The 27,248-nt window shown below is 35.4% G+C and overlaps 2 protein-coding genes across 4 annotated transcripts in view; one reads left to right on the top strand and one right to left on the bottom strand.

The window, feature by feature from the left end:
• LOC121873252 (dehydrogenase/reductase SDR family member 12-like) overlaps window positions 1-17,263 on the top strand; it is a 38,978-nt gene extending 21,715 nt beyond the window's left edge. The window contains exons 6-9 of the mRNA XM_042376666.1: window positions 1,429-1,564; window positions 11,130-11,246; window positions 11,503-11,605; window positions 14,904-17,263. Of these exons, the coding sequence (XP_042232600.1) occupies window positions 1,429-1,564; window positions 11,130-11,246; window positions 11,503-11,605; window positions 14,904-15,016 (469 nt within the window). The 3' untranslated portion in view covers window positions 15,017-17,263. The remainder of the gene's footprint in view (window positions 1-1,428; window positions 1,565-11,129; window positions 11,247-11,502; window positions 11,606-14,903) is intronic.
• Window positions 17,264-25,161: 7,898 nt separating this feature from the next.
• LOC121873251 (potassium voltage-gated channel subfamily KQT member 1-like) overlaps window positions 25,162-27,248 on the bottom strand; it is a 158,695-nt gene continuing 156,608 nt past the window's right edge. For 2 of the 3 annotated variants that reach the window (XM_042376663.1, XM_042376665.1), the window contains one exon: window positions 25,163-26,073. In XM_042376663.1, the coding sequence (XP_042232597.1) occupies window positions 25,661-26,073 (413 nt within the window). In that variant the 3' untranslated portion in view covers window positions 25,163-25,660. Of the gene's footprint in view, window positions 26,074-27,248 lie in introns of all 3 variants that reach the window. The other variant, XM_042376664.1, reaches the window with a different exon arrangement.

The following is a 27,248-nucleotide window of genomic DNA, read 5'->3' as shown; positions in this document are numbered from 1 at the left end:
CTTGGCTACTTTTGTCAACATTGACACAGTTGATGTCTGCTGTGACCACCACTGCTGCAGCAGTAGCAGCTGGTTTGGCATAATTGGAAGTGCAGAAGTTTACTTTCCTCATGATACCCCTGGAGTTAAGTATCTTTCTGGTATAAGGCAGAGATTGTATATGATAGTTTGGTGTCATCGTAATATGTGATGTTTTCATATTGTGTTAGGGGCATGGTTTAGGGCCATGAAGGATAGACATCGTGTTGGACTCTATTATCTATATGGTAGCATAAAATCATCAATGGCTACCCAGAGAATATGTCATTTATCTTACTGGAAGTATGTAAGTGAGTAACCTGTTTTTGAGTCCACCCATGGGTCTGAAAAAATGATTCTAAGATGCCAATTTAGAAAACATATGGCTTATTATAAATCTTCTGCAGTGATGACTTGTCTTTTTCTTTTTTGTCTCGTGTAGAAATTCTCAACACATTTTATTATCCCAGGAGGCCTCCCACAACCATTGCCCAATACTGTTTCAGTCCAGGTTCAATTATCAGAAGCCAGGTGGCTATTTCAGCTCCCATGGGGCTCAAGTGGTGTTTGGCTACTTGAATTGAAAGAGTTAGAATGAACTTTTTGAACTGTAATTAGACAAGACTCAGGACTGTGATTCATGGGTTGCCTAGTTCTGGATTCAACCCTAAAATTGGATTTCAGGATGAATCCCAGCCTCTTCATAGCATTTATATATATTACAAGCTGTATCTAGATGGCCTTAACCATTTTAAACATTAGTTTTGGATAAAAGTTTTTAGTGTTCCTTAAATAGGTTAAAATATTGCTTAATTTTTGAATACCCGGTAATAGTTTTTAGTGTTGTTTCTAATTGTGTGATAGAAAAGATGTATGCAACCAGTGTGAGAAGTGTGATGTTGTATGGCAGTAAAACGGGGGCAGTTAAAGAGAATGACATAAGTTAGGCTCGAGTGAGCTGGAATGAGAATGGTGAGATGGATGTTTAATGTTACACTGAACTATAGGAAACCCTGTTCAAAGCAAAGAGGGTGACTGAGTTTTGAGAGTATAAGCGAGATTTTGTGTAGAGGTAGACGGAGATGATTTGAGCATGTGGAGAGAATGAAGGAAACCAATTGTATCAAGAGTTTGAATATGGAGGGGAGGAGAGCCACAGGTGGGCCAAGAATGACATGGGGAGAGGTTGTAAGAAGTGACCTAAGATATAAGAACCTGAGGAGAGATGTTGCAAGAGATCACACAACATGGAGAGCTGCCATCATGTAATCATGGCTAACCCACTCAAGCATGGAAAATGGCTGATGTGGAAGACAATGTTAAAACATTAAAAATTAAAAATAACTTTTTTATAAAATGGTATTTGCATCTGTTGTGGTTACTTCGACTCGTCTGATATTGTTGTTTCAGAAGTGAGAAATCACGAGTGATAGTGGTTTCATCAGGTGGTATGCTGGTTCAAAGGCTTAACACTGAAGACCTTAACTTTGACAAGATGAAGCCATTTGATGGCACTCTGGCTTATGCACAAAACAAGAGGCAACAGGTATGGAATATTGCATCAGGTATATGTTTTGTTTGTCTTTTGCATATTCATTTGTCTTGTGCTCAATTTCCACTTAAATTTAAATATTATCGATTGAAAGTTAACACAAGAATAAGCAGTTTGTTTAAAGCCTGATACTGTACCATTAATTTATGCTTTTATGTTATGTAATACTGTACATATTGATATTTTTGCCTTAATCATCTAACTCTTAAACAGCAGCTAAGGATTCCTTGCTCTGCTCTCCCACTGATGATGGCAGCCATTTAAGGGTTAACTGTCAAGTATAATAATCATCGGTACGCTGATATTCAATGATTTTTTTTCTAAATTCATAGCATATTGAATATTTTTGGAAATCATGCATAACTTATTCTTTTGTTTTTATGTATTCTATGGCATGTGTTGCCCAAAAAATTATATTTATGCACAAATAATACTAAGTACCCTTACACTACATCCATTGAGATACTTTATCTAAGATTTCATCTGTTGCCAGGCAGCTCTTGATAGTGAAGGAGTTCTTTGAGAGTATGTAGGTCATCATACATTATGCTAACACAGCTTTGCATAATTGCCATACTCGATTCCAGTTGATAGTTGAATTAATAATATCTGACTTGTCACCAACCTTCTGTAAGCACTAGCAGATTCAGAAAGAGTCGTCATATCCCAGTTACTTGAATTGGCAGCAGGTGTAGTTAATTAGGGCAGGTTAAGGAAACCTGAACTGGAAGCAGGTGATGGAATAGGTGACAAGGTACAAAAATCCTCAAGTTCCATGATTCTCTGTCCTCGGCAATATTCTGCATAGTTTTGACAAAAGCTATAATACGGTAACTCACCAAATACAGCTGCTCCTCGACTTATGACGGGGTTAGTGACCCAAATCCAGGTCGTAAGTTGAATTGGTCGTAAGTCGAAAATGCAAAAAATAATACCCGTACATAGAAAATCTAAAATGAAATACAGTACAGTAAAAGTAATCAATATTGAAGAATGAACACAATGTTACTGTGCACTTACCTTTAATGTAGTCAGCTGAATGCACATGGGGCCCCCATAATTTTTTAATTATACATGGAGACTACATTAACTCTGCTTCAGCAGAGGAGACAGGGCTGGGTGGGTCATCAATGTCGCCTTCTTGAGACAGGTTAACATACAGGGGAAACTTGCTTGTTGAAGGTATTGGATCATCTTTAGGGAGTGAAGAGGCAGCACTGGTGGGGCGTGAGGAGACAGCAATGGGGGACTTCTTAAAATATATGTCCAATTTAGATTGCACAGTTTGCTTTTTCTTTTCATTGTAAATCTCCCTGTAGCAAGCAAGTGTATCTTGGATCATTCTATCAACTTTTGCAAAACGCTCATTATTTTGATCCATTCCGTCAAACATTTACATCGCCTTATTAATTGTAGCAAATGCCTCTGCCATTTGTTTCACTGAAAATTTTTTGGGGGAGTGCAGGTTCTTCTACATTTTTACTCTCTTCTTCCTCTGCAATTTTCTGTGCATCCAGTTCAATAAGATCCTCGTTACTTAGCTCTTCTGCTACACTTTCAACCAACTGCTCAACATCTTCATTATCAATTTCTAACTCCATCTGTTTACCCAACTCCACTATCTTGTTACTAATTGCAGAAATTACTTCATCTTCATTAAATCCTCTGAAACTGTTCACATATTTTTTCAGGGCTTTCTTCCATATTCCATTCATGCACTGACCTGTAACCTCATCCCATGCTGCAGCTATGTTTTTTATACATTTCAAAATGTTGTAGTCCTTCCAAAACTCTGAGCGTTTTCTCACCTTCAGTAGCAGCAACAACCTGAGTGAAGGTCGTACGTAAATAATACACTGTAAAAGCAGCAATAGCACCTTGATCCATGGGTTGAATGATAGAGGTAGTGTTAGGTGGAAGGTAGACTACCTTAACATCAGAGTGCAGGTCGTTCAGGTGTGGTGGGTGTCCCGGAGCATTATCAAAAATTAATAATTCTTGAACGCAACCTTTTGTTGCAGACAATACTCCTTGGCTCGTGGAATGAAACAACTCAAGAACCAATCCTCAAACAGTGCTAGGGTCATCCATGCTTTCTTATTATTGCGATAAAACACTGGCAGTGTGTGCTTGTTGACATTTTTAAAAGCCCTTCGGTTCTCTGAATGATATATCATGAAAGGTTTTACCTTGAATCCAGCTACATACCCCCCCCCCCCCAACAGAAGTGTGATTCGGTCCTTGAATGCCTTGAATCTCGGCATTGTTTTTGCCTCTTTGTGGATGTATGTCCGTTCTGGCATGCGCTTTCATAATAAGCCAGTTTCATCCACATTAAATATTTGCTCAGGCAAATAATTTTCCTCCACGATGACACGATCTAGCTCCTTCTTAATAGCTTCGGCAGCACCCACATCAGCACTTGCTGCCTCTCCTCTCACCTTTACACTATGCAAACTGTAGCGGTTCTTAAAACGTTGGCACCACCCATGACTTGCTGTGAAGTTTTGGTCGCACTCATCTCCTGCCTGCGCCTTCAGGCTTTTGAAAAGGCTTCTTGCCTTAGCCTGTAGAGTTTAGAGTTAGAAGGCTTAAGGGTACATGCTTTTGTATCTGATCTTCCATCCATATCACAAGTAATTTTTCCATCTCATGAATAGGACTTTGTCTTTTTTTCGTTATTAGTGTTCCCTTTATGGGTGCTGATCCTTTCACTACCTCACGAATACGTTCCTTGTCCTTCAAAATTGTCGATATGATCGAGTGCGAGAAGCCTAGGTCGCGTGAAATGGTTGCTACCGTTTTTCCATTTTCATATTGCATTATTATCTGCATTTTCATCTCAAAAGTAATTGACTGTCTCCTTTTCTTGTGAGCACCACCAGCACTCTCACTTCTACGCTTGCCAGTCATTCTAAAGTGAATTAGAAACGAAAATATTGTCAGTACATGGTTCGATCACTATCGACAACACCGACAGCCAAACACCAACTAAGCACTCTACGGCGTGGATGCTGTAGCCACGAGGCGACCCAGCCCACGCGACGCTTTCGTACGGGACGGAAACGTTTTGGTCTAGAAAATATGCGCGTCATTTGAAAAAATTTTGGTACCGACTGCCGTGGTCGTATGTGCGGGTGGTCGTAGGTCTAGTATGTCGTAAGTCGAGGAGTAGCTGTACCTCTAAAGCATTATGCTGAGCAACCCAAAGAGTTTTACATTGATCAACTAACTTTAGCCTTGAACTGTGAGGGCACATTTTGATTATGTTGTCTTCAAGTATTTGCTGGCACTCGGGTGAATACTTGAAAAAATACCGGTATGTACAATTCAGTCAAAGTATCCATCATATTCCACATGTGCTGAAACTGATTTGTCCCTTACCCCACCATATGTGCAGTTTATTGTAGGTGCATATTTGGCTTGAGGATAGACAGTAAATCATACTGTCTATCTTCAGTGATATCTTGACGTTTAAACTATGTGAACTGTAAAATAATACTCTCAGCCCCCCGTGTACGGACCCATGTTTCATGGCCACAAGGGCACATTTGCTAGCATCTGGGTCTGATTACCTGCATGTGTAACACACAGAAAGTCAGTAACATCCTACAGTGTGCTATTTATATCATTGCACCTCTTGTATACCCACTTTTCACACTCACTACACATTATTTAATTCCTGCCAAATTCCTTCTTACAGACAGCAGATGGCTATTTTCCACTTTCCACCACCTTAGTTTGCAGCACTTGTGGTCAAAAAATTGACTTCGTTTAAATTTCATACAGAGGTAACACTTTACATGCTGATTTAAGAATCTGGGTTCACAATTAAAAAAATTGAGTAATTTGTATTAATTAATGACCTTTTAAATATTTATAGGTAATTTAAAAAGTCAATTACCAGGGGTAGAAATTTGCCATTTTTTAGGTAGCCAATCGGGCTAATAGAACCAAATAATAACTAGCTCTTCCCAAAGTTTATTAGCCCTTCCAAAATTTTATGAGACATTAAAAAACTACAATCAAATTTCAATAGTTGACATATACTGGGTAGGCCTACATAGAAAGTTGTTTACTTTGACATGTTATTTAACTTAATAGTAAAAGGTAAATTACAGTACAGTAGAAGTCCAAAAATCCGGACTGCTTGGGGATTGGGTCGGTCCGGATTTTCGGATTTTCCGGATTCTCAGGCAGTACTTTTAAAATTAAAATTTAAGGAGGAATAAAGAAGAGATGAACAGGTACATTTTGATAGTTTATTCATTAGCAAATAAAGCATGCTTCATTTATCAAAACGAGCAGTTTTAAAGAAATATTAAGTCAACACTAGACAAAAATGTAAACAAACTGTCTAATACCATGGCGAGTCTTGAAATTCCTAAGCCATCCATCACTAAATGCGCACTCTGATTCAATGTTCATTTGCTCCTTGAAAGACTTTGCTTTGGCAATAAGTATCGGCCCAGAAATTGCCATACCTTCTGATCGTTTTAACAAAAACCATTCGTGCAACACTTTATCAAGATTTTCTAATTTGGGCCAATGTAAACTTTTTCTTTCAGCAATTTTAATGTAAGGCTCAGAAGAAGCTGTGAATTCTAGAATTTTAATCTTTGCCTTTTTATATCATAAATTGTAGACTTTCCAATGTTGTATGTTTCCATTAGAACAGCATTGCTCACATTACATTCTAGTTTCTTAATTATTTCAAGTTTGTCACTCAATTTCAATGTGTTCTTCTTTCTCTTCACACAACGAAGTTTATCTACTTTAGGGGCCATTATTATGGGCTTGTACTCTGTACATGGAAAGAGTAGGACTCAAAATTACATACGTTGTCACAGTTTGATTGCTTGTTTTAAAGTGTCGATCGTGTGGTCGTTTGTTGTCGCTGTGCAGCTGTGGCATTCACTCATGCACACATACACACAAAAGATTTATAGTGCCTCAAATTTTACATTTCAGTTCAAGCTAATTACAAAACTAACAAAATTAGCTACCTATAATTTACAATTACTTTTATTATTAGAATTATGTAAATTAATTTTTTAAAGCAACTCCATTCATTCACATAACCCACAAAAGCCCCCGCTAAATTTAAAAAAATTGAGTTTTCGAAAAGTCCGGATTCTCGGGTGGTCCGGATTCCTGGCATCCGGATTTTTGGACTTTTACTGTATATTCAAATTGTAAACACTGGCATGCACAGCATATTATTATAATCTGGAAAATCTGTTTCATTGTTTACTTTATATCATTAGCTGAAATTTATAAACAGTTTTAGATCCTCTTAAAAAATTACTGCACTGTATGTATTAGCAACTGCAAGTAAGTGAGGGCTTTCTTCTTTACCGAATTTGATCAATAAGTTTCTGCATATGCTCCTTGTCCAATTCTTTGATATCGTCCAGCACTTCCTCTGTGTTGCAACCATCTGTGTGGTTATACCCATCAACACGGCGGGTCCCATTTGTTAAAAATCTGTTGATGGCTTGCTCTGGATTGAAGTTGCTAATACATTCTGACTGTAACTGTACCACTAGGAGATCTGTTAAGTGGTCATCGGTGAGACTACTGTGCCAGTCTGTCTTGATGAGGTTGACCTGACTGAAGCCACATTCAGCATCAGCAGAACTGGTTGGAATAGACAGTAGAAGGTCAACTACAGTATTCCCTTAAAGCTCGTGGTTTTAAAGCTTGTGTTCCTCAGCAACTCACGGATTGCCATGGAAAATAAATAAAATAAATCTGAGGCTGTGTGCCTGGGATCAAGAGGAGTCAACAGTACAGAGTACCATATTTCCCAGGTCATAAGTTGCACCCTATAATTAACAAGGTATATTTTGGAAAAATAATTTTTGCAGGTTTAATAGCCTACTGTACTGGCAAAGCCAAATCACTGGCTATATGCTCTCATGTTTCTCACTACCACAGCTCTTTATCACTTTATGGACCTATTACCAAACATTTGTTGGTATTATTGATAAAATTTAATTAATTTAATACAAAAGGATATAATTATACGTATAGGTACCTATGGTATACACATTACAAATACTAATCGGTACCTGGCATGTTCACTAGGAACTGTCCAGTACAGGGTTGTTTACACCCTGTGCACCAGATCACCTCACATGTCAGAGGTACGTATTGTCTTTGCATTGTCACTACCACAACTAACTATCACTGTGTGGACCTAATGTCCATACTGTGTTATTTCATGTTTATTTTTTTTTGTTATTTCATATTTATTATATTGTCTTATACATACATAATGTTGTTATACATGTGCATACAGTGGTCCCTCGATTAACGAACAGTTCAATTAATGAAATTTCGGTTAACGAATTAGCTCCCATAAGAATTTTCAGTTCCATTAACGAACAAAACTTCGATTAACGACAGCCTTACGTGAAACACGCTTTGTTGTGAAATTTAGTTAACATATTGATACAGTACAGGGAACAGTTTTTGTATGCCCTTCAGCTGATCGAATCACCCACCAACGCTTCTCAGTTAACTTTGTTTACAGTGGAGTGAACATCGAGTTTGTTGGTCTCTTGAATATTTTTGCATTTATACATTGAAATTATTTGTCATTCTGAAATTTAGTTAACATATTGATTATATACAGTGCAGAAATTATTATGAAACATAAAGAAGACATTAGAACCAATGCACTCTGTAAAGAATATGGCATGTTATCATCGACTGCCTCTACAATCAGCTGTTTGATATGTAAACAAAGCTTCCGGGAATACGACATACACACCTCAAAGTAAGTTAAAATACAGTAATCTATTTTTTTTTTATTATTGTACAGTATACTGTACAGTACTGTGTTTAGTTTATATTTAATGTTTTGTTAATTCTATTACTGGTATACAGTACTTTGTATGTATATTTTTTCTGTGAGTTGGAACCAATTACCCACTATCCCATTGAAATAATAGATTCAGTTAACAAAACTTTCGGTTAACAAACGACTCTGTGGAACCAATTGTGTTTGTTAATCGAGGGATCACTGTATAGCTATTTATATATGTATTTTGCACACCTGGGACTGGCATGAAAAACTCGTGGATTTTGCTTTCTCACGGGGTCCATTTTACCTAACCCCACGAGCTTTAAGGGAATACTGTAAATGGAGAAAGGAGCCACACTTTTCTCTGTATGATTCATTTATTTGCTGCCAGGCCAGTTTTGAAACAGGTGATATCTTACTCATTTTGTAGAGATAGCATTTGAGTACAGCCCATTCATCCTCCAGCTTGATTGGATCCACTTCTGCTTCCCTTAGTGTTTTCTCAAGAGATTGAGCCAGCGCTCCCACAGTGGTGTCTCCGAAACCTTCATTCCCTGAATATTCTGTAGGTCACAGCTTGAAATCCAGAATCCATGAATTTTGCAGAGCTGTACTGGCCATGTCAATAAATCTTTATTTAGACTTGTATTCAGAGATGTCAGCATATCATGCCTTGCATCTGTGAAGGTGCTATATCTATAACTCAGTTTTTCTCCTTGGAATATGGTTGTGTCACCTCCCAAAATCTTCCTCTGACTGGGTCCTGGGCTTGTCAAATATTTATTGAGTAAGTCAACAGTACTGAGGCCTGAATTTCAGTCATGATAGTAGAAACAATTGGTTTGTCTGTGTTGAAACTGCTCTGAAAGGCACCTAAGGCAACTCAAGATATCCAGAAGGAGGTGGATGTACTTGATTACATCAGCACTGGTTAGAAGTATTAGATATTTCTTAGCTTTTCTGGATAAGTCCTTGTGGTATGCAGTGTCATTGGGGTTCTGTGTCTGTTGCATGTGAAGTACAATAGCCTTGTAACTCTTTTGTGTATGTTCTAAGGACTGCAGCATATGAGGGAGCCACCTTGTACCAAAAATGGTAGCTGACATATTTCATGAGCCTGTTTCAACATGCTCCTGTTGAGAGAACTCTTTTCATAGAATTGGTATATTCCTAGCAGCAATAGGTCAATCTTGGCAAGAGGTACATCCTTCACTGCATCCATATAAGCCAGTTTAAGTTTATTTGCAGTGCAATGAATACCTTCCAACTCTGGCTGCTATAAATCTCTTCTAAACCGAGCTACCAAGCCATTTTTGCAACCTGTCATAACACTGGCCCTATCTGTACAAATACCAACAAGCTTCTTCCTCCAAGTGTCACCATAATATGAATCTAATGTACTGTTGATTGTTCATATTGATGCTGCTGCTCTAACTTTTCTTCTTTGGTTTTTTGCTTGGTGGTGGATTAACATTCTTCCACATATCAAACAATCACCTTTAGCGACTCATGATGATTAATAATAATGTCTGTGTTGGTTAGACATCACGTTAATACTGTACAGAGGTATTGGTTGTACTAAGATCACGGACTCCCTGGATGCAGCAGGAAGCAAAGACCAAGCACGCGGGTTCACACTTTAGCTCTTGCAATGCTTTATATAAACTGGGCACTAAGCACATCCTTATGGTAAAGTAGACTGTCAAAATTTCAATCTTTGCTGAAAACTACTGGATAGCTCCAAGACACTGCGAGGCTGACATGCTAGTTGCCTGCCGGGCGATTAAAAAACCAGTAAATTTCTATAATCTACTCGCCTTCTGATATTTTGGTCGCCTCAGGTAGACGGGGGTATGTGAATGATTTCGCTGTGCCCGTAAGTTTTAAATCACATTTATATACAATTTCTTAAAAATATAGACTATCTTTACTATATGAACACATTAGTTTTCACTTTCCCCCCAAATTTTGTTTTGTATAAAATATATGCCTGACCTAATACCACCTTAGTTTTCAGCACTTGGAGTGAAAAAAAAGTAGATTTAGTTTAAATGTCATACAAAAGTACTTCTTTATATGCTGATTAAGAATCTGGGTTCACAATTTTAAAATTTGAATAATTAGTGTAAATTAATAACATTTGAAATAATTAAGAATATTTAAAAAGTCAATTACACTGTGCCCTTAAGTTTTAAATTGTCTTTATATATATTTTTTTTCTTAAAAAAATAGGCTATCTTTACAATACAAAAACATTAGTTTCACTTTGCAAAAAAATATTGATTTACGTAAAAAATGAGTCATATAGGTAGATCAGAAATGTGATTTTTTGGTTATTGCTGGATTTCCGGCTTTTTTGGAATGTCCAGGTCGACTCACACGAAACGCACAAATGTTTAATCAGAAAAATATGGAGGGGGGGGGTCAAGGTTTTTGCCGATGTTCATCACTAGGCTTGGAGTGGGTCGCGAAAGGATCGTCAATTTCTTGATTAATATAATTTATAAAGTATCATCTTTAAATTTTCCAATAGTATACAGGTACAGTATACATATTATTGAAAATCTCAAATTTTTTTATTCTTTTGTAATAATAATTACTGAATTAATGTATGGTACTTGGAATTTTTCATATTTACACCTGGAAAAGCCAGGGAATTTTGTTTTGTCTGGCCAGTAGACACCCTGGTTTGCAGTTTATTAAGCTTGTCTTGAAAGGTTCTAGATAACAGCTTTTTTCATATTCCAGGTTGTAATGGTAGAACAGTTTGCCAAGCTTCATCCTGAGATTCATTTCTCCTGCATGCATCCTGGCTGGGCAAACACCCCAGCTGTACGTTCCTCCATGCCGGAATTTTATGAAAAGGTACAATAAATTATATTTATTGCTTATTTTGAATACCGGTGTATGTGTAGGCATATCTGAATTTGAAAAAGGGTTCCTTTCCTAAAAAACCTTTTATAAATTGAAGCACATTTTGCCATATACAGTAGAATCCCAATTATTTATTATCTGGGCAACCAGTAGATTTAACTAACAGCACCAAAATTAAATAATAATAATCAAAATAAAAATGCCTCCAAAATCAACTAGAATCGTAAGTTTACCTTACTATCCACAGATGAAGGACAAGTTGAGAACACCAGCAGAGGGAGCAGATACAACTGTGTGGTTAGCAGTTTCATTGGCAGCCTTGGAACATCCATCAGGAAAATTTTTCCAAGGTAGGTATCCAAATTCAACGTATAGTATCAGAAATGAACTTGATGTCTATTGTCCGATTTTCAAAGCTGTTCAAGAATTTAACACAATTCTCTCATCATAGAGTAATGGTGAAAGCATTCAGGATTGAATTCTGTACATATGTATTGTACAGGCAAATAAGTCGACCTGAAATTTTCAAATTAAAATTAAAGTTTTAGGCTATACTGTACTCACCATATACTGTAATATGATTATGAAATGTGAACATTAGTCATATGGTGTAGGTTGTTACCATGGGTGACCAATGCAACCTAAACTCATAGGCAAGATATTCTCTGTTATTTGCCAGAATCTGCAAATATTGCAATTGTGTAGCTGTTCTGTAAACACTAGTGTCTATGTTGATGGTGTCATCAAATCATCGGTTATTTTATGTTACCTCACAACAGCTGGTTACACCAATCTTTAGTCCCTGTTACCTCTGTGTTTTAGTTGTATTGATTACAGTTCAATATTTATGTTTAATTATATTTTGGCTGAAAAGAAGAGTACATGCTTATCAACTGTTTTTCTTTTATGTAGGATAATTAAATATACCTCAGCAACACCATAATACAATAACAGCTGAAGGATAGATGTGTAATGAAAAGTCAGTGTACTGTATATTGATGAGGGAGGTGGTGGAGGTAAGTGAGTTGATGATGAGGTGGTAAGTGGAGGTAATGCGCCAGTTTCTATGGCTACTACATAGCCAGATGCTACCTATGGCAACAATTTGTTAATGAAAAATTCATTTGGTAATGAATGAAAATTATTTGGTACATTATTAACCCCAAATAAATTCACAGTTAACATGTGTGATCATAAGGGGTAAACTTGGAGGTAGGTAGTGATGATTTCACTGACCTGTATGACTGAATTATTACTGATTCAGTATAAACTTTATCTACACTTCTGGTATGTAAAGGTATGCTATTAGGCTAATTCCTGTTTTCCATACAGTCATAATTTTTTTTATTGTACGGAATGCTAAAAAATCTGGTATTGAAACACTCGATTTGGTAACGAATGTAGAGGGATCTCGTAATTATAGAAAAATCAGACTTGGCAACCCTGCATGCCTTGGTCTTTGTTCAGCATGTGTTATTGTGGACTGTGCTTTCCCCTAGCAGTGGTCCCCAACTTTTTGTAGGCTCTGGGCCACATTTATCTTTGTAAATGTAGTGGAGGGCGCCAAAACTTTGGAACTAGATTCAAGAAAAAAATCATATATACGTATAGGTACTCCTGAGCATGGTGATTTCGAATATGAGGTCCACGGTTCGACCGGGGTAATTAGTGGTTGTAATTACGCTTGGAAAATTTAATGAAATTTTTCAATGCTAATTTATCTCCAATTATGGGTTTCGTAAGTGCGATTTTGGTGTTAATGTGTTATTCTGTAAGTACTTATTAGTTAAATCCCTTAAATTTTAATTCTGAGAGAAAAGTATATTTTGGTCGAAAAATTACTAAGGTGTAAGACTTGCATTTTCGACAGTTTGGGCCCAAAATTAGATTTTGTTGAAAATCACATTACAGTAGGCTCTCGCCAATAACGACTTCCACAATAATGTTTTCGACAATAACGGTAAATTACAATAGATACCCATTTTCGATAATAACGTCTGGATTCTCATGAATAACGTAGATTTTGCGGGAAGCGTCCATGCGCATCAGTGATAGTGTTTGTTTGCCGCCATGTTGATGATGTAGTCGTCCGCTCCGCCTCACTCTCACTCTCACACATGCTCTGTGGAATACAGCGCTACGCCCACGTGTGAGATTTTCACCTCTATAACCAGTGGTTGCTAGGGTCGGTAATCAACAATGGCTTCCGCATTTTTGCCTGTGGGGGTTAGGGGAGGTGGTGGAGGGAGTGATTTGCCGCCTGAACGCCCGGGAACTTTTAAAGTGAATGAGAAAAAAGACCCCAAAGCTAAGAGACAAAGCCTCAAGAAGTGTGCCTACTCTGTGAAGGACAAAGAACAGATTGTTGAGCTCATTGAAAGTGGTGCACGGAACATTGATATTGTGAGGAAATTGAACTGTCCTGAGTCTACAGTGCGAAATATTAAGAGGAATTTAGAGGAGACCAAGAAGAGTATTGCGCTGGCTAAGAAATATTTCAGTAGTGATGGAAATGGGAGGCGAGCTATGAATGATAAAAGTGATAGAAACAGGTTGTTAGTGATAACAGAGCATTTTCTTGTGATATGGTTAGCTTGTAGAATGAAAGACAGTGCAAGTCTTAGCGGCCCTCAGATACGGAACAATCATCACACCAAGCACCTCAAAAACTCCCCCAAGCTAAGTTTTATATTACTCAAACTCTTTATTTTGATGATTGAATAACAATTCCTCTTATTTCAGCAAACAAAAAGTGTTAGGAGGGCTTCTAAGGGGAAAAATTGGGTGAAATTCTTGGGGCGGCAGCACCAATAAACCCTTTTTACATGTATTTTAATGTCACACAAATAACGTTTTCGCTAATAACGGCGTTTTTCAGGCTCCTATTAAACGTTATTGGCGAGAGCCGACTGTATACTGTACGGTTATTTGCAGTTTTATACGTCTAACTGTTAACAGTTACATACTTTTTACATTTACTCTCTCTCTGGGCCCAGTCTAGGGTAAATACACACGTCCTGTACACTACAGTTGTATCAGGTTATTACGTATTTGTATTAATTTCACTTGTACAAAGAATCCCAAATAATTCACAGTTTTCTAATAAACCCTTGCGGGCTCCTTAATATGGTTCCATGGGTTGGGGACCACTTCTATACAGTATTATTTGTCTCTCAAACATTTTTATAAGTTTATTTATGTTTCTTATGGTTAGTGAGTCACACGCCACAAATATCATAATTTTTCCTCTTCACCTTCTTTCACAGCTACATTTTTTCATCACTTACCACCATAGACTAACACACTGTAACAAGCATTTTTCCTCCTTTTCATATTTTTATTCTATTAATGAATACTATCAAATTAAAACATTGTTATTATAAAAGAACTCATAAAAACTAACAGTACCAGGTAATATGACAAATTGTAAAAAAAATTGTCAGTCATGTTGATGTTCTTGAACCTACTACTCAACCCCTTAATTCCCATTGAATCAGTAGTTATTATAACATGATTTTTCTATAATAATGCGATGTTCTATAGGAATGCAACTACCAAATTATCGGAGAACTGTCTGTTCTGGAAATAAACTTTTTGAGATAAAATTTGATGGAAATACTGAAATTTAATAACTTATTAACATTTCAGATCGACGTCCTGTAGACACTCACTTGCCATTGGCATCAACCAAAGTGAGCACCAAAGATGAAGAAAAATTAATGTCAGTTCTTGAAGAAATAACCAAGAAATTTGCTTACTAACTGTGAGGCCTCACTGTTACATCATTTTATGGTGGATGGCTCAAACTGTTACACTCCAGCTGGGGTGTTGGCCTCAGCTTGTGCAACACAGACTATTACCATAATTTACAGCATATTAGACGCAAGTTTTTATCTGAAAAATGGCAAAAAAAAATCAGCCTGCGTCCTCTATGAGAAGTTGCTAGGGAATCGGCGGAGGTAGCGCCGCTGATGCTATAGTAAACAGGGAGTACAGATGTACAGTATATGCAAATAGTGACTGTGTTAAACTTTTATTTACTGGTTTGGCAATAGAGTATACTGCATATTGTTTTAAGAAAACTATAGATACATGAGGAAAATACACACAAATGTTTTTTCCTAAATACTCTCTCCTTATATGGCCATGCGTCTAATATGCTGTAAAACATGGTACGTGTCTGATCTTTTGTGTTCAGGTTTTAAGGTGAGTTAGATTGTTTTTAAGTTGGTTCATTACTCATCATTGTGCAAGTGTAATATTTATATGACTTTGCAAAAACCTGAAGTGCAGCTGTGTTCACACTGTTTATTCTAGTCAAGAATAGCACAGTATTGTTGTGACCACTTATCCTTTTACATCACCCTTTAATTAAAAGATAATGTGTCTGGAAAAAGGGCTAGAGTTGATAGGAAGTGTTAATAAGGAAAGAAAAGCAATAACACTGGCTCTGAAGTTAGTTATGAAGAAAAAATATATGTAGAAGAAAAGTTGGTGAACAATCATTAGTATTTCCCTGTTTTCCATTACTCTCATCTTTCTGCTCCTCTATGTAAGCATTAATTTGGACTTTTGACAGTATTTTTTAAACATAGGTTTATCATGTGTATGAGTATAGTAGTTGCTACCAGACGTGTCGAGAGAATTTTGTTGGCGACTTTACATTAGCTACAGGACTTGGATATTAAAGGAGGAAAACGGGTATCCTGTTCTGTACATTTCTCCTTTTGTCGTCTGTATGGATTAAAATTTTTATTATATGGTATACAAAAACATCTAAGATCAGAATGGATATCAGTGCCAATCAGAGGGGCACTAAACATATAAGGAAAAATTCAGTGATTGCAAAATCTTTATTTGGCAAATATAGTATTCACAATAACCAAACAATGAATATTGTAATATATTCATATAGTACACAACATGCTAACCAACTCGTATATCTCTCTCAATTCCATAACTGAACATTCTATGTGTGATAATGGTCTATGTTACAGATGCCTTCATGTTTAGGATGTGGTAGAAAGTAAACAAGAAATTTATATGACTAAAGCTATATCCATAAGTCTAACAAAATGTGCAGTAGACAATCTTGGACCATTGGGGTGGGGTGTGGGTTAAATACTGCCTAGTGGCTCACTATGAGATCATAAGCCAAGATACAGTGTTTGCCCTTAAAAATATATTTAACAATACATGAAATGCAATGTTGACACGAGATTAGTTTTTTTTTTTTTTTTTTGATAAAATTGTTTGTTCATACTGTGGAGAAAAAAAATACAAAACTATTATCCAACTACAGTATAGATATCTGTATAACAATAGCTGATTTTGCTTGAGAATGTACTGTACTGGACCAGGTTCCTGTTATTTTACTTGATTACATCTCTTAAATAAATATTTTGCCATCCTATACCATGAGCAAATTATGGAAGCAGTGTACTGCATATAAAGTTGATAATGAACATTCAATGAATGAATGTAATACTAAATATGAATAACAATGTAACGGGGTAACAATAACTAAGGAACTAAAATAACAATTATTCTCTAACATGATTCAAAGCAGCTAAAACACTTCAGTTTCATTAATTACTTTAGAAAAATTTTTTTTTTTTGCACAGGGTACAAAGATCCAAGATTTTCTTTTGGTGAGAGCATACATACTTGTACCAGATGGGCTAAGAGAACCAAATCATTTATTTTAAGTAGTGTTTCAGTCATCAAAATCTTTAAACCGTCACATATTTATGACAATGCAATGTATATGAACTTACTCTTGATATGTAAAGTTAATAAATGCAAAACATGTGTAAATTGAAAAATTACCTGCTTATACCACGTGGACTGCAAGAGTGACGGGATATCTCAATAATTTTCTTGACAAATGATCTTCACACAGGAAGAGTTAGATGGGGAAATTTGATGATGAATTCTTTATGATAGCTTCGCTATAATAATACATCCTGTTATATAAGACAATAGAGAAAAGATGAGACAATCCAAAGGCACACACACACTCGAGAGAGAGAAAAAAAAAAAAAAATTATATATATATATATATATATATATATACATACATACATACATACATACAGTTGGTCCTCATATTACGCGGTTAATGTAACCCGGAGGGTACCACGGAAAGTGAGAAACGCGTAAAGTGAATAACATAACATATGGGATTAATTGAAATGGAGTCCGGGCCGATCCCCAAACTCCACTTTTTGACGACACACAACTATGTTGTAGTAAAAATATTATCTTAACTTTATGATGGCATGCACACACAATTAATAATTAAGATAAATATCAATAATATTAGGTTTTTTAACACTTACATTAGTAGAAAAGATGGCTGGGCACACGGGGATGGGCGGTTGGTTCCGAGGCAGAGGGCAGATTATTGGCCCTCACCTGTATCACTTGTATCAATTGTATCACTATCCACCACAGAGGCTTGCAGGGCCTCTTTGTCAAACCCCTCAAAGTTCATATAAGTCCATATCCTCACTATAATTATCACTATCACTGACTTGGGCCGGCTGTAGTGGGTGGCGGGTGAAGAACTGGTCATGTTTTGATGACTGGGCGACCTTGTGCGCACCATTTTCGCGCCTCTTACACAACATGGCAGATGGCGGGAGGTTTGGATCCAAAAATGGCGCGGCTTGCCAGCCGCTCTCCGCGTAATGGGGTTCACGACCGCGGAATGTGAAAATGTTAGGTTCTGGCAAGGCACCGCGTTAACGGTGAAACGCGGAATGCGGGACCGCGTAATATGAGGACCAACTGTGTATGTATGTATGTGTATATATATATATATATATATATATATATATATATATATATATATATATATATATATGTGATAGAGCAAACTAAATGTTCTTCTCTTGAGTCAGTCCAACCTGAGACAAACCCCCTAGGTTAGTAAGGTATTGCACCCAAGACAATATAGGTTGGTAAAGGCCAAAACATATTTGCAACACCAATTTTGAATTTGCTCAATATAGTTGTATGCTTCATGAAAAGTACATGTTGTAGTAATATATGATTGTGCAAAGATTTGATGACAAAAACATACAATCCCTTTAAGGCAAATAGCTCTCCATTGGAAATAATATTTTTTGACTTGTGTTAATGGCAACAATATATGACATATGTTTTTAATCCTAAATATGTCTTTATAAAATTCCAAAAATTTCAGATGATGTTTAACAACATTCGCTTATAATACAAGATGTGGTGAATGTACTTAATTTGATATACATATCTATCTAATTAATACTTTTAATAAAACAAGATCTTATGAATAACAATAGAAGCAGGAGAAGGGCTGCTCACATGAATTATAATAATAAAATGTCTACCTTCCTTAGCTCTGCCAACTCAGCATACACAAGATTAACTTATGGAAACATGTCAATAAAGAAATATAAATAAAGAACTTTAACCTATTGTCATGGGAAATCCTGCAACTCGTTTATATTTTAAAATGAGATGATGACGAGCAGAAACAAGGGTTTGATAACAAGGCTAAAATAAGATTTTACCCTTTGCAGACATATCCGACAACACATGCGGCATGCAGGGTAGCACCATACCAGACATAGCTGTATTGTGAATTTGCAATATATTTTTGGTTGGCCAAATTTACATATTCCATTCTTCATTTTTCCAGAGCATCTTTGTTGTGACTTATGGCAACTGCCCCAAGGCAGTGTAAGCCTCTTACCTATTAGTAATGGCTAGACCAGATATACCATATCCACTTGTGTGTGGCATTCCATGCAGGAGGAAATTGACAGCATTCTACTTGATTCTGAAGTCAAGGATGACCTTGTCTACTGTAGTGACCGATATAAGTGAAGATGGTGACTTTCCTCAAGATTTGACAAATGAATCTTAAGGGAATTTGAATAAAGAGGAATATGCTGGTGGTGTAGCTTCCATAACCCATGTGTCCACCCATGAGGCTCCCACATGAGATTGGATAGTGTAAATCAGGAGTTGATGGTACGACTCGAATGTTTTTTACTTTTTCCCAACATTTCCCCGTCTGGGTAATGACCATGTGTTGCCATCACTGTCCTCAAAGGGTTAAGTGAAGGCTGGTGGTATCAAACCAACAACTGAATTAAATTTTGTAATCATGTTCCTAAAAGACTAATTCTAAAATCAAAGAATGCATACACAATTAAATTACAGTGAGGATGATAATGTGATTTAGCAACTAGAAAACAAGAAATTTGGTACAGTATTACAAGACCAACAAGGTTATGTTACTGTACAATATAAGAGAATACAGAAATGTTTGTAACATTAGAGTTCGGAAGAGTATGTTGATAGAAATGAATGTTTAAGACCATGCTGTGATAAAACAAATGTGCTAAAGAACAGAGAATGACTACTAAAATAAGAGATAAAAGCCAAAAAGCTCGCAGATGATTATTTAGGCAACACACAACAGGAATTTAAATTATTAGGATAAGTTGTAAATATACATAAGGGTGAGCTATTATGTATTAATGTGTAAGAACCTAGCAAAACTAATACATATATATAGCAGGTCAAATCTCTGCTTGGATCGGTGTCTTAGAAACTAATGTGAAATCAGTAAGACACAACAGAAGAAAAACAAAGGTAGGGGATGAGATACCAGAGATTGGTGGAAAGAAGCTTGTCAGATCTCTTATAGAAAATTGGAAGAATTTTTGTAAATTCTATATAACAGTGACGTATAAAACCATGTTAATCTTGGGTACGGAGTCTTGGATACACATCTTTTTTCCATGTACTGTACCCAGTTATTTATAAGTATCAAAATGCTTTTCTACAATTTGTAACTAGGTATGGATAAAAGCAGCACAGGTCATCATTACACAAAATTCAAGTAAATAAGAGAATATTATTCTTTTTTGTTACTTCAGATACGTATGTACTGGATAGTGATGAATATAATATATTACCTGTTAGTTTCAGGGAATAAAGCTTTTGGAGGAACAACCGATTAATTAAAATCATGGACTACTGTCAATAATGGTCCATTTCACAATCTTTACAGCTTTGTGCAATATGTCTAATAAACTAAAATGCATTCACACAAGATGTGAACTATATAAGGCAGAGAGGTAAGACAAGTGATATGAATATCATCACGAGGTACTATTTTCTTTATGAACTTACTGTTTTCAGTACACACTGCACTGTACTTCTTAACATGAAAAAATCAAGCCGATACATTTTAAAGAAGGTAGACTTTATTACATTTGCCAAATGTGAGACTAAGCATAAGTAGAGATATTGAGCTGCAAAGAAAATTTAAGACTCAAGAGTAACTTGTCATGAGAAAACTGGGCACAAAGCTGCCATCTTGCTTTTCTCTGAATGTTGAATCATAACTTATTTCTGTCCCTAGATTATTCTAAATTTGTAAAATACTGTACTTACTTAATTTTCTAATGATTCTCTCTAATGCGTGCAGATAGGTGATGATGATAAATTATTTTTCATAGATATCATTATTTTCTATGTATATAAAGCAGGTACTGTACTATAGTCTATCTATTTGTAGAATCCTCATTATCAAGTATCGAAGTAGCTGTGTAAAATTTTTTTTAATAATAATAGTGTCTATTTATGAAGAAATTCATTAAAATCTCATTCAAATATTACCGACCATCAATCATTACAGTTTATCACGAAATCAAACTGTTACTTTCATACAGTATTTAGCCATGGATTATAGTACAATGATAACCAATTCCAACATCTCTTATAACTTTTGTATGAAGATCTCCGATTAAATTTATTATGTAGTGGGACTGATTTACATACCGTGCTACTGTAGTTAACTAATATTGTACACAGTCTGTATACAGTGTAAGCACCATAAGAAAATAATGGGCAAAATATTTACATCTGAAAGTAAATTGGCACTACTGTACTGTATAAGTTTTCCAAATTATAAGTAAAATGCTGAATTATGTAGGTATACTGTAAACATGTATCTTAAAATGATAGAAATCATGATGAAAGCTATAATTATTTGCCTGAGTCATACTATACTGTATTCCAATAAATTGCTCATTTAATGTAATGCGTATACTGTATCACAATGTCCGAGTGTTACCTTCATAACGCTAACATTCATGAAAACACACAAATTTTGAATTCTCTACACATAGAGACCCACTAAAAGAAAAAAGAATAATAAATTAATAATTTCTACCTCTCAATAGTGTAAATACTGAGATTTGAGCATTGTTCCACTTATATTTTGAATCTCATGTAAACAATAACAATATACCGGGTGAATCTACAGTACAGGGAGTTTTAAAGCTAACAAGTGAGAACACATAACAATCCTGTCAACACTTTCCTTAAACATAAATCCATATCTAGCATTTACCTGAAATACACTAATAAGATGAAATATAAATAATATAAATCCAATAGCTGTCATTTTCACATATTTTCTATTCTGCCTCCTAACTGTAAGCAATATACTGTACAGTACATGTAAACATACAATACAATAGTGTATATATCCTCATATTTTACAGCATTTTTCAACAGCCCTTATAGTAAAATCATTTAAAATATACAGCATCATACACTATGGGGGATATAAAAATTTCACCATCCAGCATTTTTCTTTCAGAAATTACATTCTCTCATGTCATCTACACAAATTTTCATGAACAGCATTCTCTTTAAGCCTTCATTAAAATTCCTTTGTCCCTAAACAATAATTTTACCCAAAATGGCAGTTCAAATAATGTTTATTTTGGCTCAATATTCTTTTTCTTCTCAGCTGTTGTAATACTTTTGTACTTTATAAAGTCATTCAAGATGTATAAAATATATCTCACATTCAAAGATATGGGTATATAATTAAATTCTTCCATGTGTAAGTATGATGAAATTAATTTGAAATTAGACTAATACTACATTTTTCTAGAATGTAAAATTTGATTTACATTTTTTAGTACTAATACTGCATAATTATCTACTGTATGTATACTGTAGAGAGATAGCTAGTAGACCAATATACAGTATGCTTTTTGATTGATTTAAGAGTTACTACATAAAAATTTAACATCTTAAGAAAAGGCACTGTATAAAATCATTATCTTTTCATAGAGCCAATTTTGCATTGACCATTCATTTCACTGATAAAATTATATAATGGTTCCATGTACAGTCCCCTCCCAAAAAAGTATCGTTAGATTTTCTGTCGCTACAATTTGAAATGCAAACCAAAATGCTTTGAAGTAATCCCCAATGCATCATCGTAAGTCAGTATGGCTACCCGTCATATCAGCAACAGCTAGAGATGGGGGAGGGAGTTGTCCTTGTATGGCATACTAGATAATTCAACCTAACAAGAAATCCATTAAGCTATATTAATGTATGTCTTGTTCATAAACATAAACTGTGTACTTACTCATGCTCAAAGGTCATGGATGCAGAACTACCATCAGTTCAGAAACGGAACAACTAACATTGCTCAGAAAGCCTCGAATCGCGTGGACTCCATGGCTGACAATACTTTTTGGGAGGATTGTACATACATGATAGCAGGAATCAAATACCATTGATAATTATCTAAACAACCTATAAATACTGTGTTGTTGTTATGGGATGAACTATATAAGATTAATACTGGAATCACTCACAATCTACAGCTTTCCACAATGCATTCATCTTTCTTCTTTAAGTACTGGCTTTACCTTCCTTCAGTCCAGATAGGTCATGTTTGCCTTCCTTTGGTAAAATTCACTGAAACTCCTACAACCTAATATGATTTTATTGCTTTGATATCTAATTTAGTTTCTGTAATAGCATTTTAGTGGGGTTTTTTATTTCAAGTTTTGTTTTCTAATAAACAAAAAACAATAATTAAATCTTTTATGCCATATCTCACAATATATGGTGGTCAACCCCAGGAGAGGGGGTAGTTTAACCAAGGGTACTAATGTGACTAGTGGCTAGGTCAGTGCGCATCACTTAGTGTTATTGCCCCCACAAATCCTACCTAGCTATGAAATTAAGCTTGTCTCATGGGTTGGGAGTTAGGGACACTACCAACTGAGCCATGGTATAAATTAATTATTCAGAATTAATATCTCAATTATTCTCCTTTCATATCTCTGTTATAACTCCCCTTACAGTAATTTCAGTAAATACAGTGAACAGCCTTAGTTGGAATACACACCATTCACACTAGAATGGAACCACCTCCCAACTTGGAGAGAGAGAGAGAGAGAGAGAGAGAGAGAGAGAGAGAGAAAAAACAACATAGCAAGTCATAATAAATGAAAAAGTTTGTAACTACTGTTCTGCTTGTACACAGAACTAGTGGGACTGATGATTAAAGTCTATAATTTCTTTCAAAAACAAATCCACCTGCAGAAAGTACATTTCATTATCGTAAAGAACATAGGTTCATAAGGTCATATGACATGATTATATGCAATAATGAATTGAAATGCTTTTGTATAAAAATTCACTTTTACCACAGCAAAAGCATTCACACACATCACATGTAGTCCTGAGATACACTTATGCAATAAATGTATTGGAATATAACAAAATTACTTTCACAACTAACACATTAAGATATACATTACAAAAATAGTATCAAAGTGTATTTTCACTGGGTAACAGATAATGTCACTAGCTACTCTCAATCACTCTCACTTGGTAACCAGTATCATTTTCACAGTAACTAGGACAATTTTCTCTGGGTAACCTGGATCATTTTTCTTAGGTATTCTCACTCAGATCACTTTCACTAATTGGGTAGCTGAATCATTTTCACTGGGTAGCATGGGTAATTTTTTTCTGGGTAACCTGGAACATATTCACTGAATAACCTGGATAATGGTCACTAAGTAACCTGAATCATTTTCTCTGGGTACTCTCAAACACTCACTGGGTAACCAGGGCCATTCTTCATTGGGTAGCCTGGATCATTTTCACTTGGTAGCTTGGGTAATTTTCACTGCATAACCTGGATGATTTTCGCTGGATAACCTGAACTGTTTTCACTAGGTGACGTGGATTACATAATGATTGATGGTCGAAGAATGATGAATTACTTGAGGATTCTTATTGATATAATACTCATATATTATTGGGTTCATTATGAATATTGTACTGGTGTGTAAGTGTTGAGTTAAGATTTATATGAAAGAGTGCTGAAAGAAATGGTAATACTTACGGACGTAAGATTTGTTACTACCTGTACATTAGTAATTCAGAGCCTTCAATATTACTCATAACTGTTATTTTCCATTTACACACTTTTGAAGTACAGTATCTAACTGAAATGAAGTACAGGTAATAGTAAGTATCAAAATAATTTATTAATTTACAATAACAGTTGAATCACAAGGTAGTAATCTTAAATCACCAAGGAAAACTTGACAAATCCCTTTCAACAATACAAAATTTTCTTGGAATAATTACTGTAGATGTAGCAATGGGAAATAAATCTTTAATCAAGTAATAAAGAAAGTTCAGATTCACTTGTTGTGTTTGTATTATAGAGAAATATTAAATGGTATATTATCATTATTCTCAGGGACTCATGCCAGCACCAAGCGTGACAGATGCAGCGGATTGGAGACTAAAACCAGACTAGATTGAACTATAGTTAACCTTAATTTTTTATAAGAAATTGAACCTACAATGGATCTGCTATTAGGCTCTGTATCGCTGATCTCATCACATACTGTGTATATATATATATGTATATATATGTATGTATATATATATATATATATATATATATATATATATATATATATATATATATATATATATATATATATATATATATATATATATATATATATATATATATATATATATAAAATTATATATATATATACATATATATATATATATATTTATTCTTAACAAGAGCGAGTATATTGTTTGTGTAAAATTACTACAAAGTAGTACTTTATGACAGCAATGGGTAAGAAGTTTGAGACTTTTACTGACAGCCAGAGCCCAACACAGAACATTCTGTCCCTACCCAAACTTACCTTGTTTAAGATAACCCTTCAATTCTGAGTGAGCCATAGGAATGATTTAATAATAAGCCACCATGGGAAATTGAGGATATAGTGTTCATCAGAGCCTACAAGTATAAATTAAAGCTCAAGTTCTCAGTTAACACATGTACCAAAGTTAATAACTAGAATTCTTTGTCTAAAATTGATTATTATTCTATTTTCTTGTGTTAACTAGTAACATGGGTATAAAGAAGGAGAGTTAAAGTACAAATAGTTAAAGAGAGGGATAAGAATACTGTACTGTATTGATAAAAAATAAAATAAATTTTAGAATGCCCTGAGCAAGAAGTGTTCTTGTCCTTTCTTGCACCATCATGACAATGATTCCTCCATGGGGATGGTTGTGACAATTTCTGGTGGCAAGAGCTCTGAACCTTCAGTAGCATGTAGCTCAATGCTCTCTGTCACCAATACTGGTGGCTCAAGGACGGGCAGTAGTGTGTATGACGACGAAGATGAAGGTGGTCGGTGTGAAAGATGGTGAGTATAATGTAGGTGGCGCGGATAGTGATGGTGAAGGGGGTGATAATGCTGATAACTGCTATGATGATTCAGGTTTCCAGAGTGGCTCAGAATGCCTGGTGGGGGAACCTGTAGAGTTGCGCCTTCCTGGGCAACAGATGCAGAGATGGTAGGGATGATTAAGGTGGAGAGCTCATTCTCCTCTAGGATTGTGGCTGGCTCTAATGAGTCATACTCAGTTACGATTGTACTGTTGTCATCATCTGAAAATAAACACCACCATTATGAAGGTGACAATACTGTATATGGTGAACTAGGCAATTACTATTCTGTTAGTAAAGTACTGGACAATCAACTGCTGTGCAGCATTACTGAAACACTGTATAAATCTGATACCTACTGTACTGTATAAGAAAAACATAATATATTTAACATACAACTGATGGTAAAATATTTGCACTGTACTACAATACAGGGCATTCCAATTTTGTTTGATAAAGATAGAAATGTTGATGGAACATACACTGCATATGCAGATGATAATACTTATTTACAGATAAGATTAGAAATTAGATCTTTGAAATAGGAAATGAATGTGATGCATCATCCACCGCATATAATTTCAGATGTAACATGTGCAGTACAAATTTAAACATTGTAAACTTAAAACCTTCTTTAAGCAAAGGAGTTCATGCAAAACACTCTCTAAGAATCCAGATTTTTCAAAATTATCATGCAGTCATCCAACCTTTCCCAACTCTACACATCATACTGTATATCCCCACTATTCCTTGACTGAGTTGATGTCCCTCCTAATATTACTCCTTCATCTCTTGGTAATCCTTTTTTAATATCTAAAATAGTATGTAAAATCCTTTTACACCAGAATTGATGTTGCTATATCCACTCACAAATCTTTCATAAAACACTGAAGATGCTACCATCCATTCATAAAATTACACAATCATTTATACTGTACAGTACTTCAATCTCATTACTTGCTTGTCACACTCCTCACTTCACAACAAATCTAATTTAACTGTTTCTGTGTTTCTATAAACCACTTGCTGGAATTCTAGACCATCTAAAACAAGGGCATATACTGAGTAAACTACTCAGTATCACAGCTACACCACAAGCCATTAAGACTAAAGAGAATCTCAGCTCTTCTCTTATCATTCTTATGATTGAGCAGAACTTGCACAAATAATTTGGAAGCAAATGCTGTATGGAAGCAGGTTTCTGTTTTAACATTCTCTAAGTAATTTTTTTTTTTAGGATATACAGAAGGTCTGTACAAACCACAGATGACCTCTTGCCCAATGAAAGGCAAGGAATTATTTAAATTATAGGAAACCCCTTTGGATTTTATCTTTAAAAGGAACACCTTTGGATTGAAAAAATTAAAAAATAAATAAATACAATTTGAATGTTATTT

Source organism: Homarus americanus, unplaced genomic scaffold, assembly GCF_018991925.1.
Source record: "Homarus americanus isolate GMGI-L3 unplaced genomic scaffold, GMGI_Hamer_2.0 scaffold32929, whole genome shotgun sequence".
Taxonomy (NCBI): domain Eukaryota; kingdom Metazoa; phylum Arthropoda; class Malacostraca; order Decapoda; family Nephropidae; genus Homarus; species Homarus americanus.
Note: the sequence above shows the minus strand (reverse complement) of the source record. Positions and strands in the feature narration are given on the sequence as shown.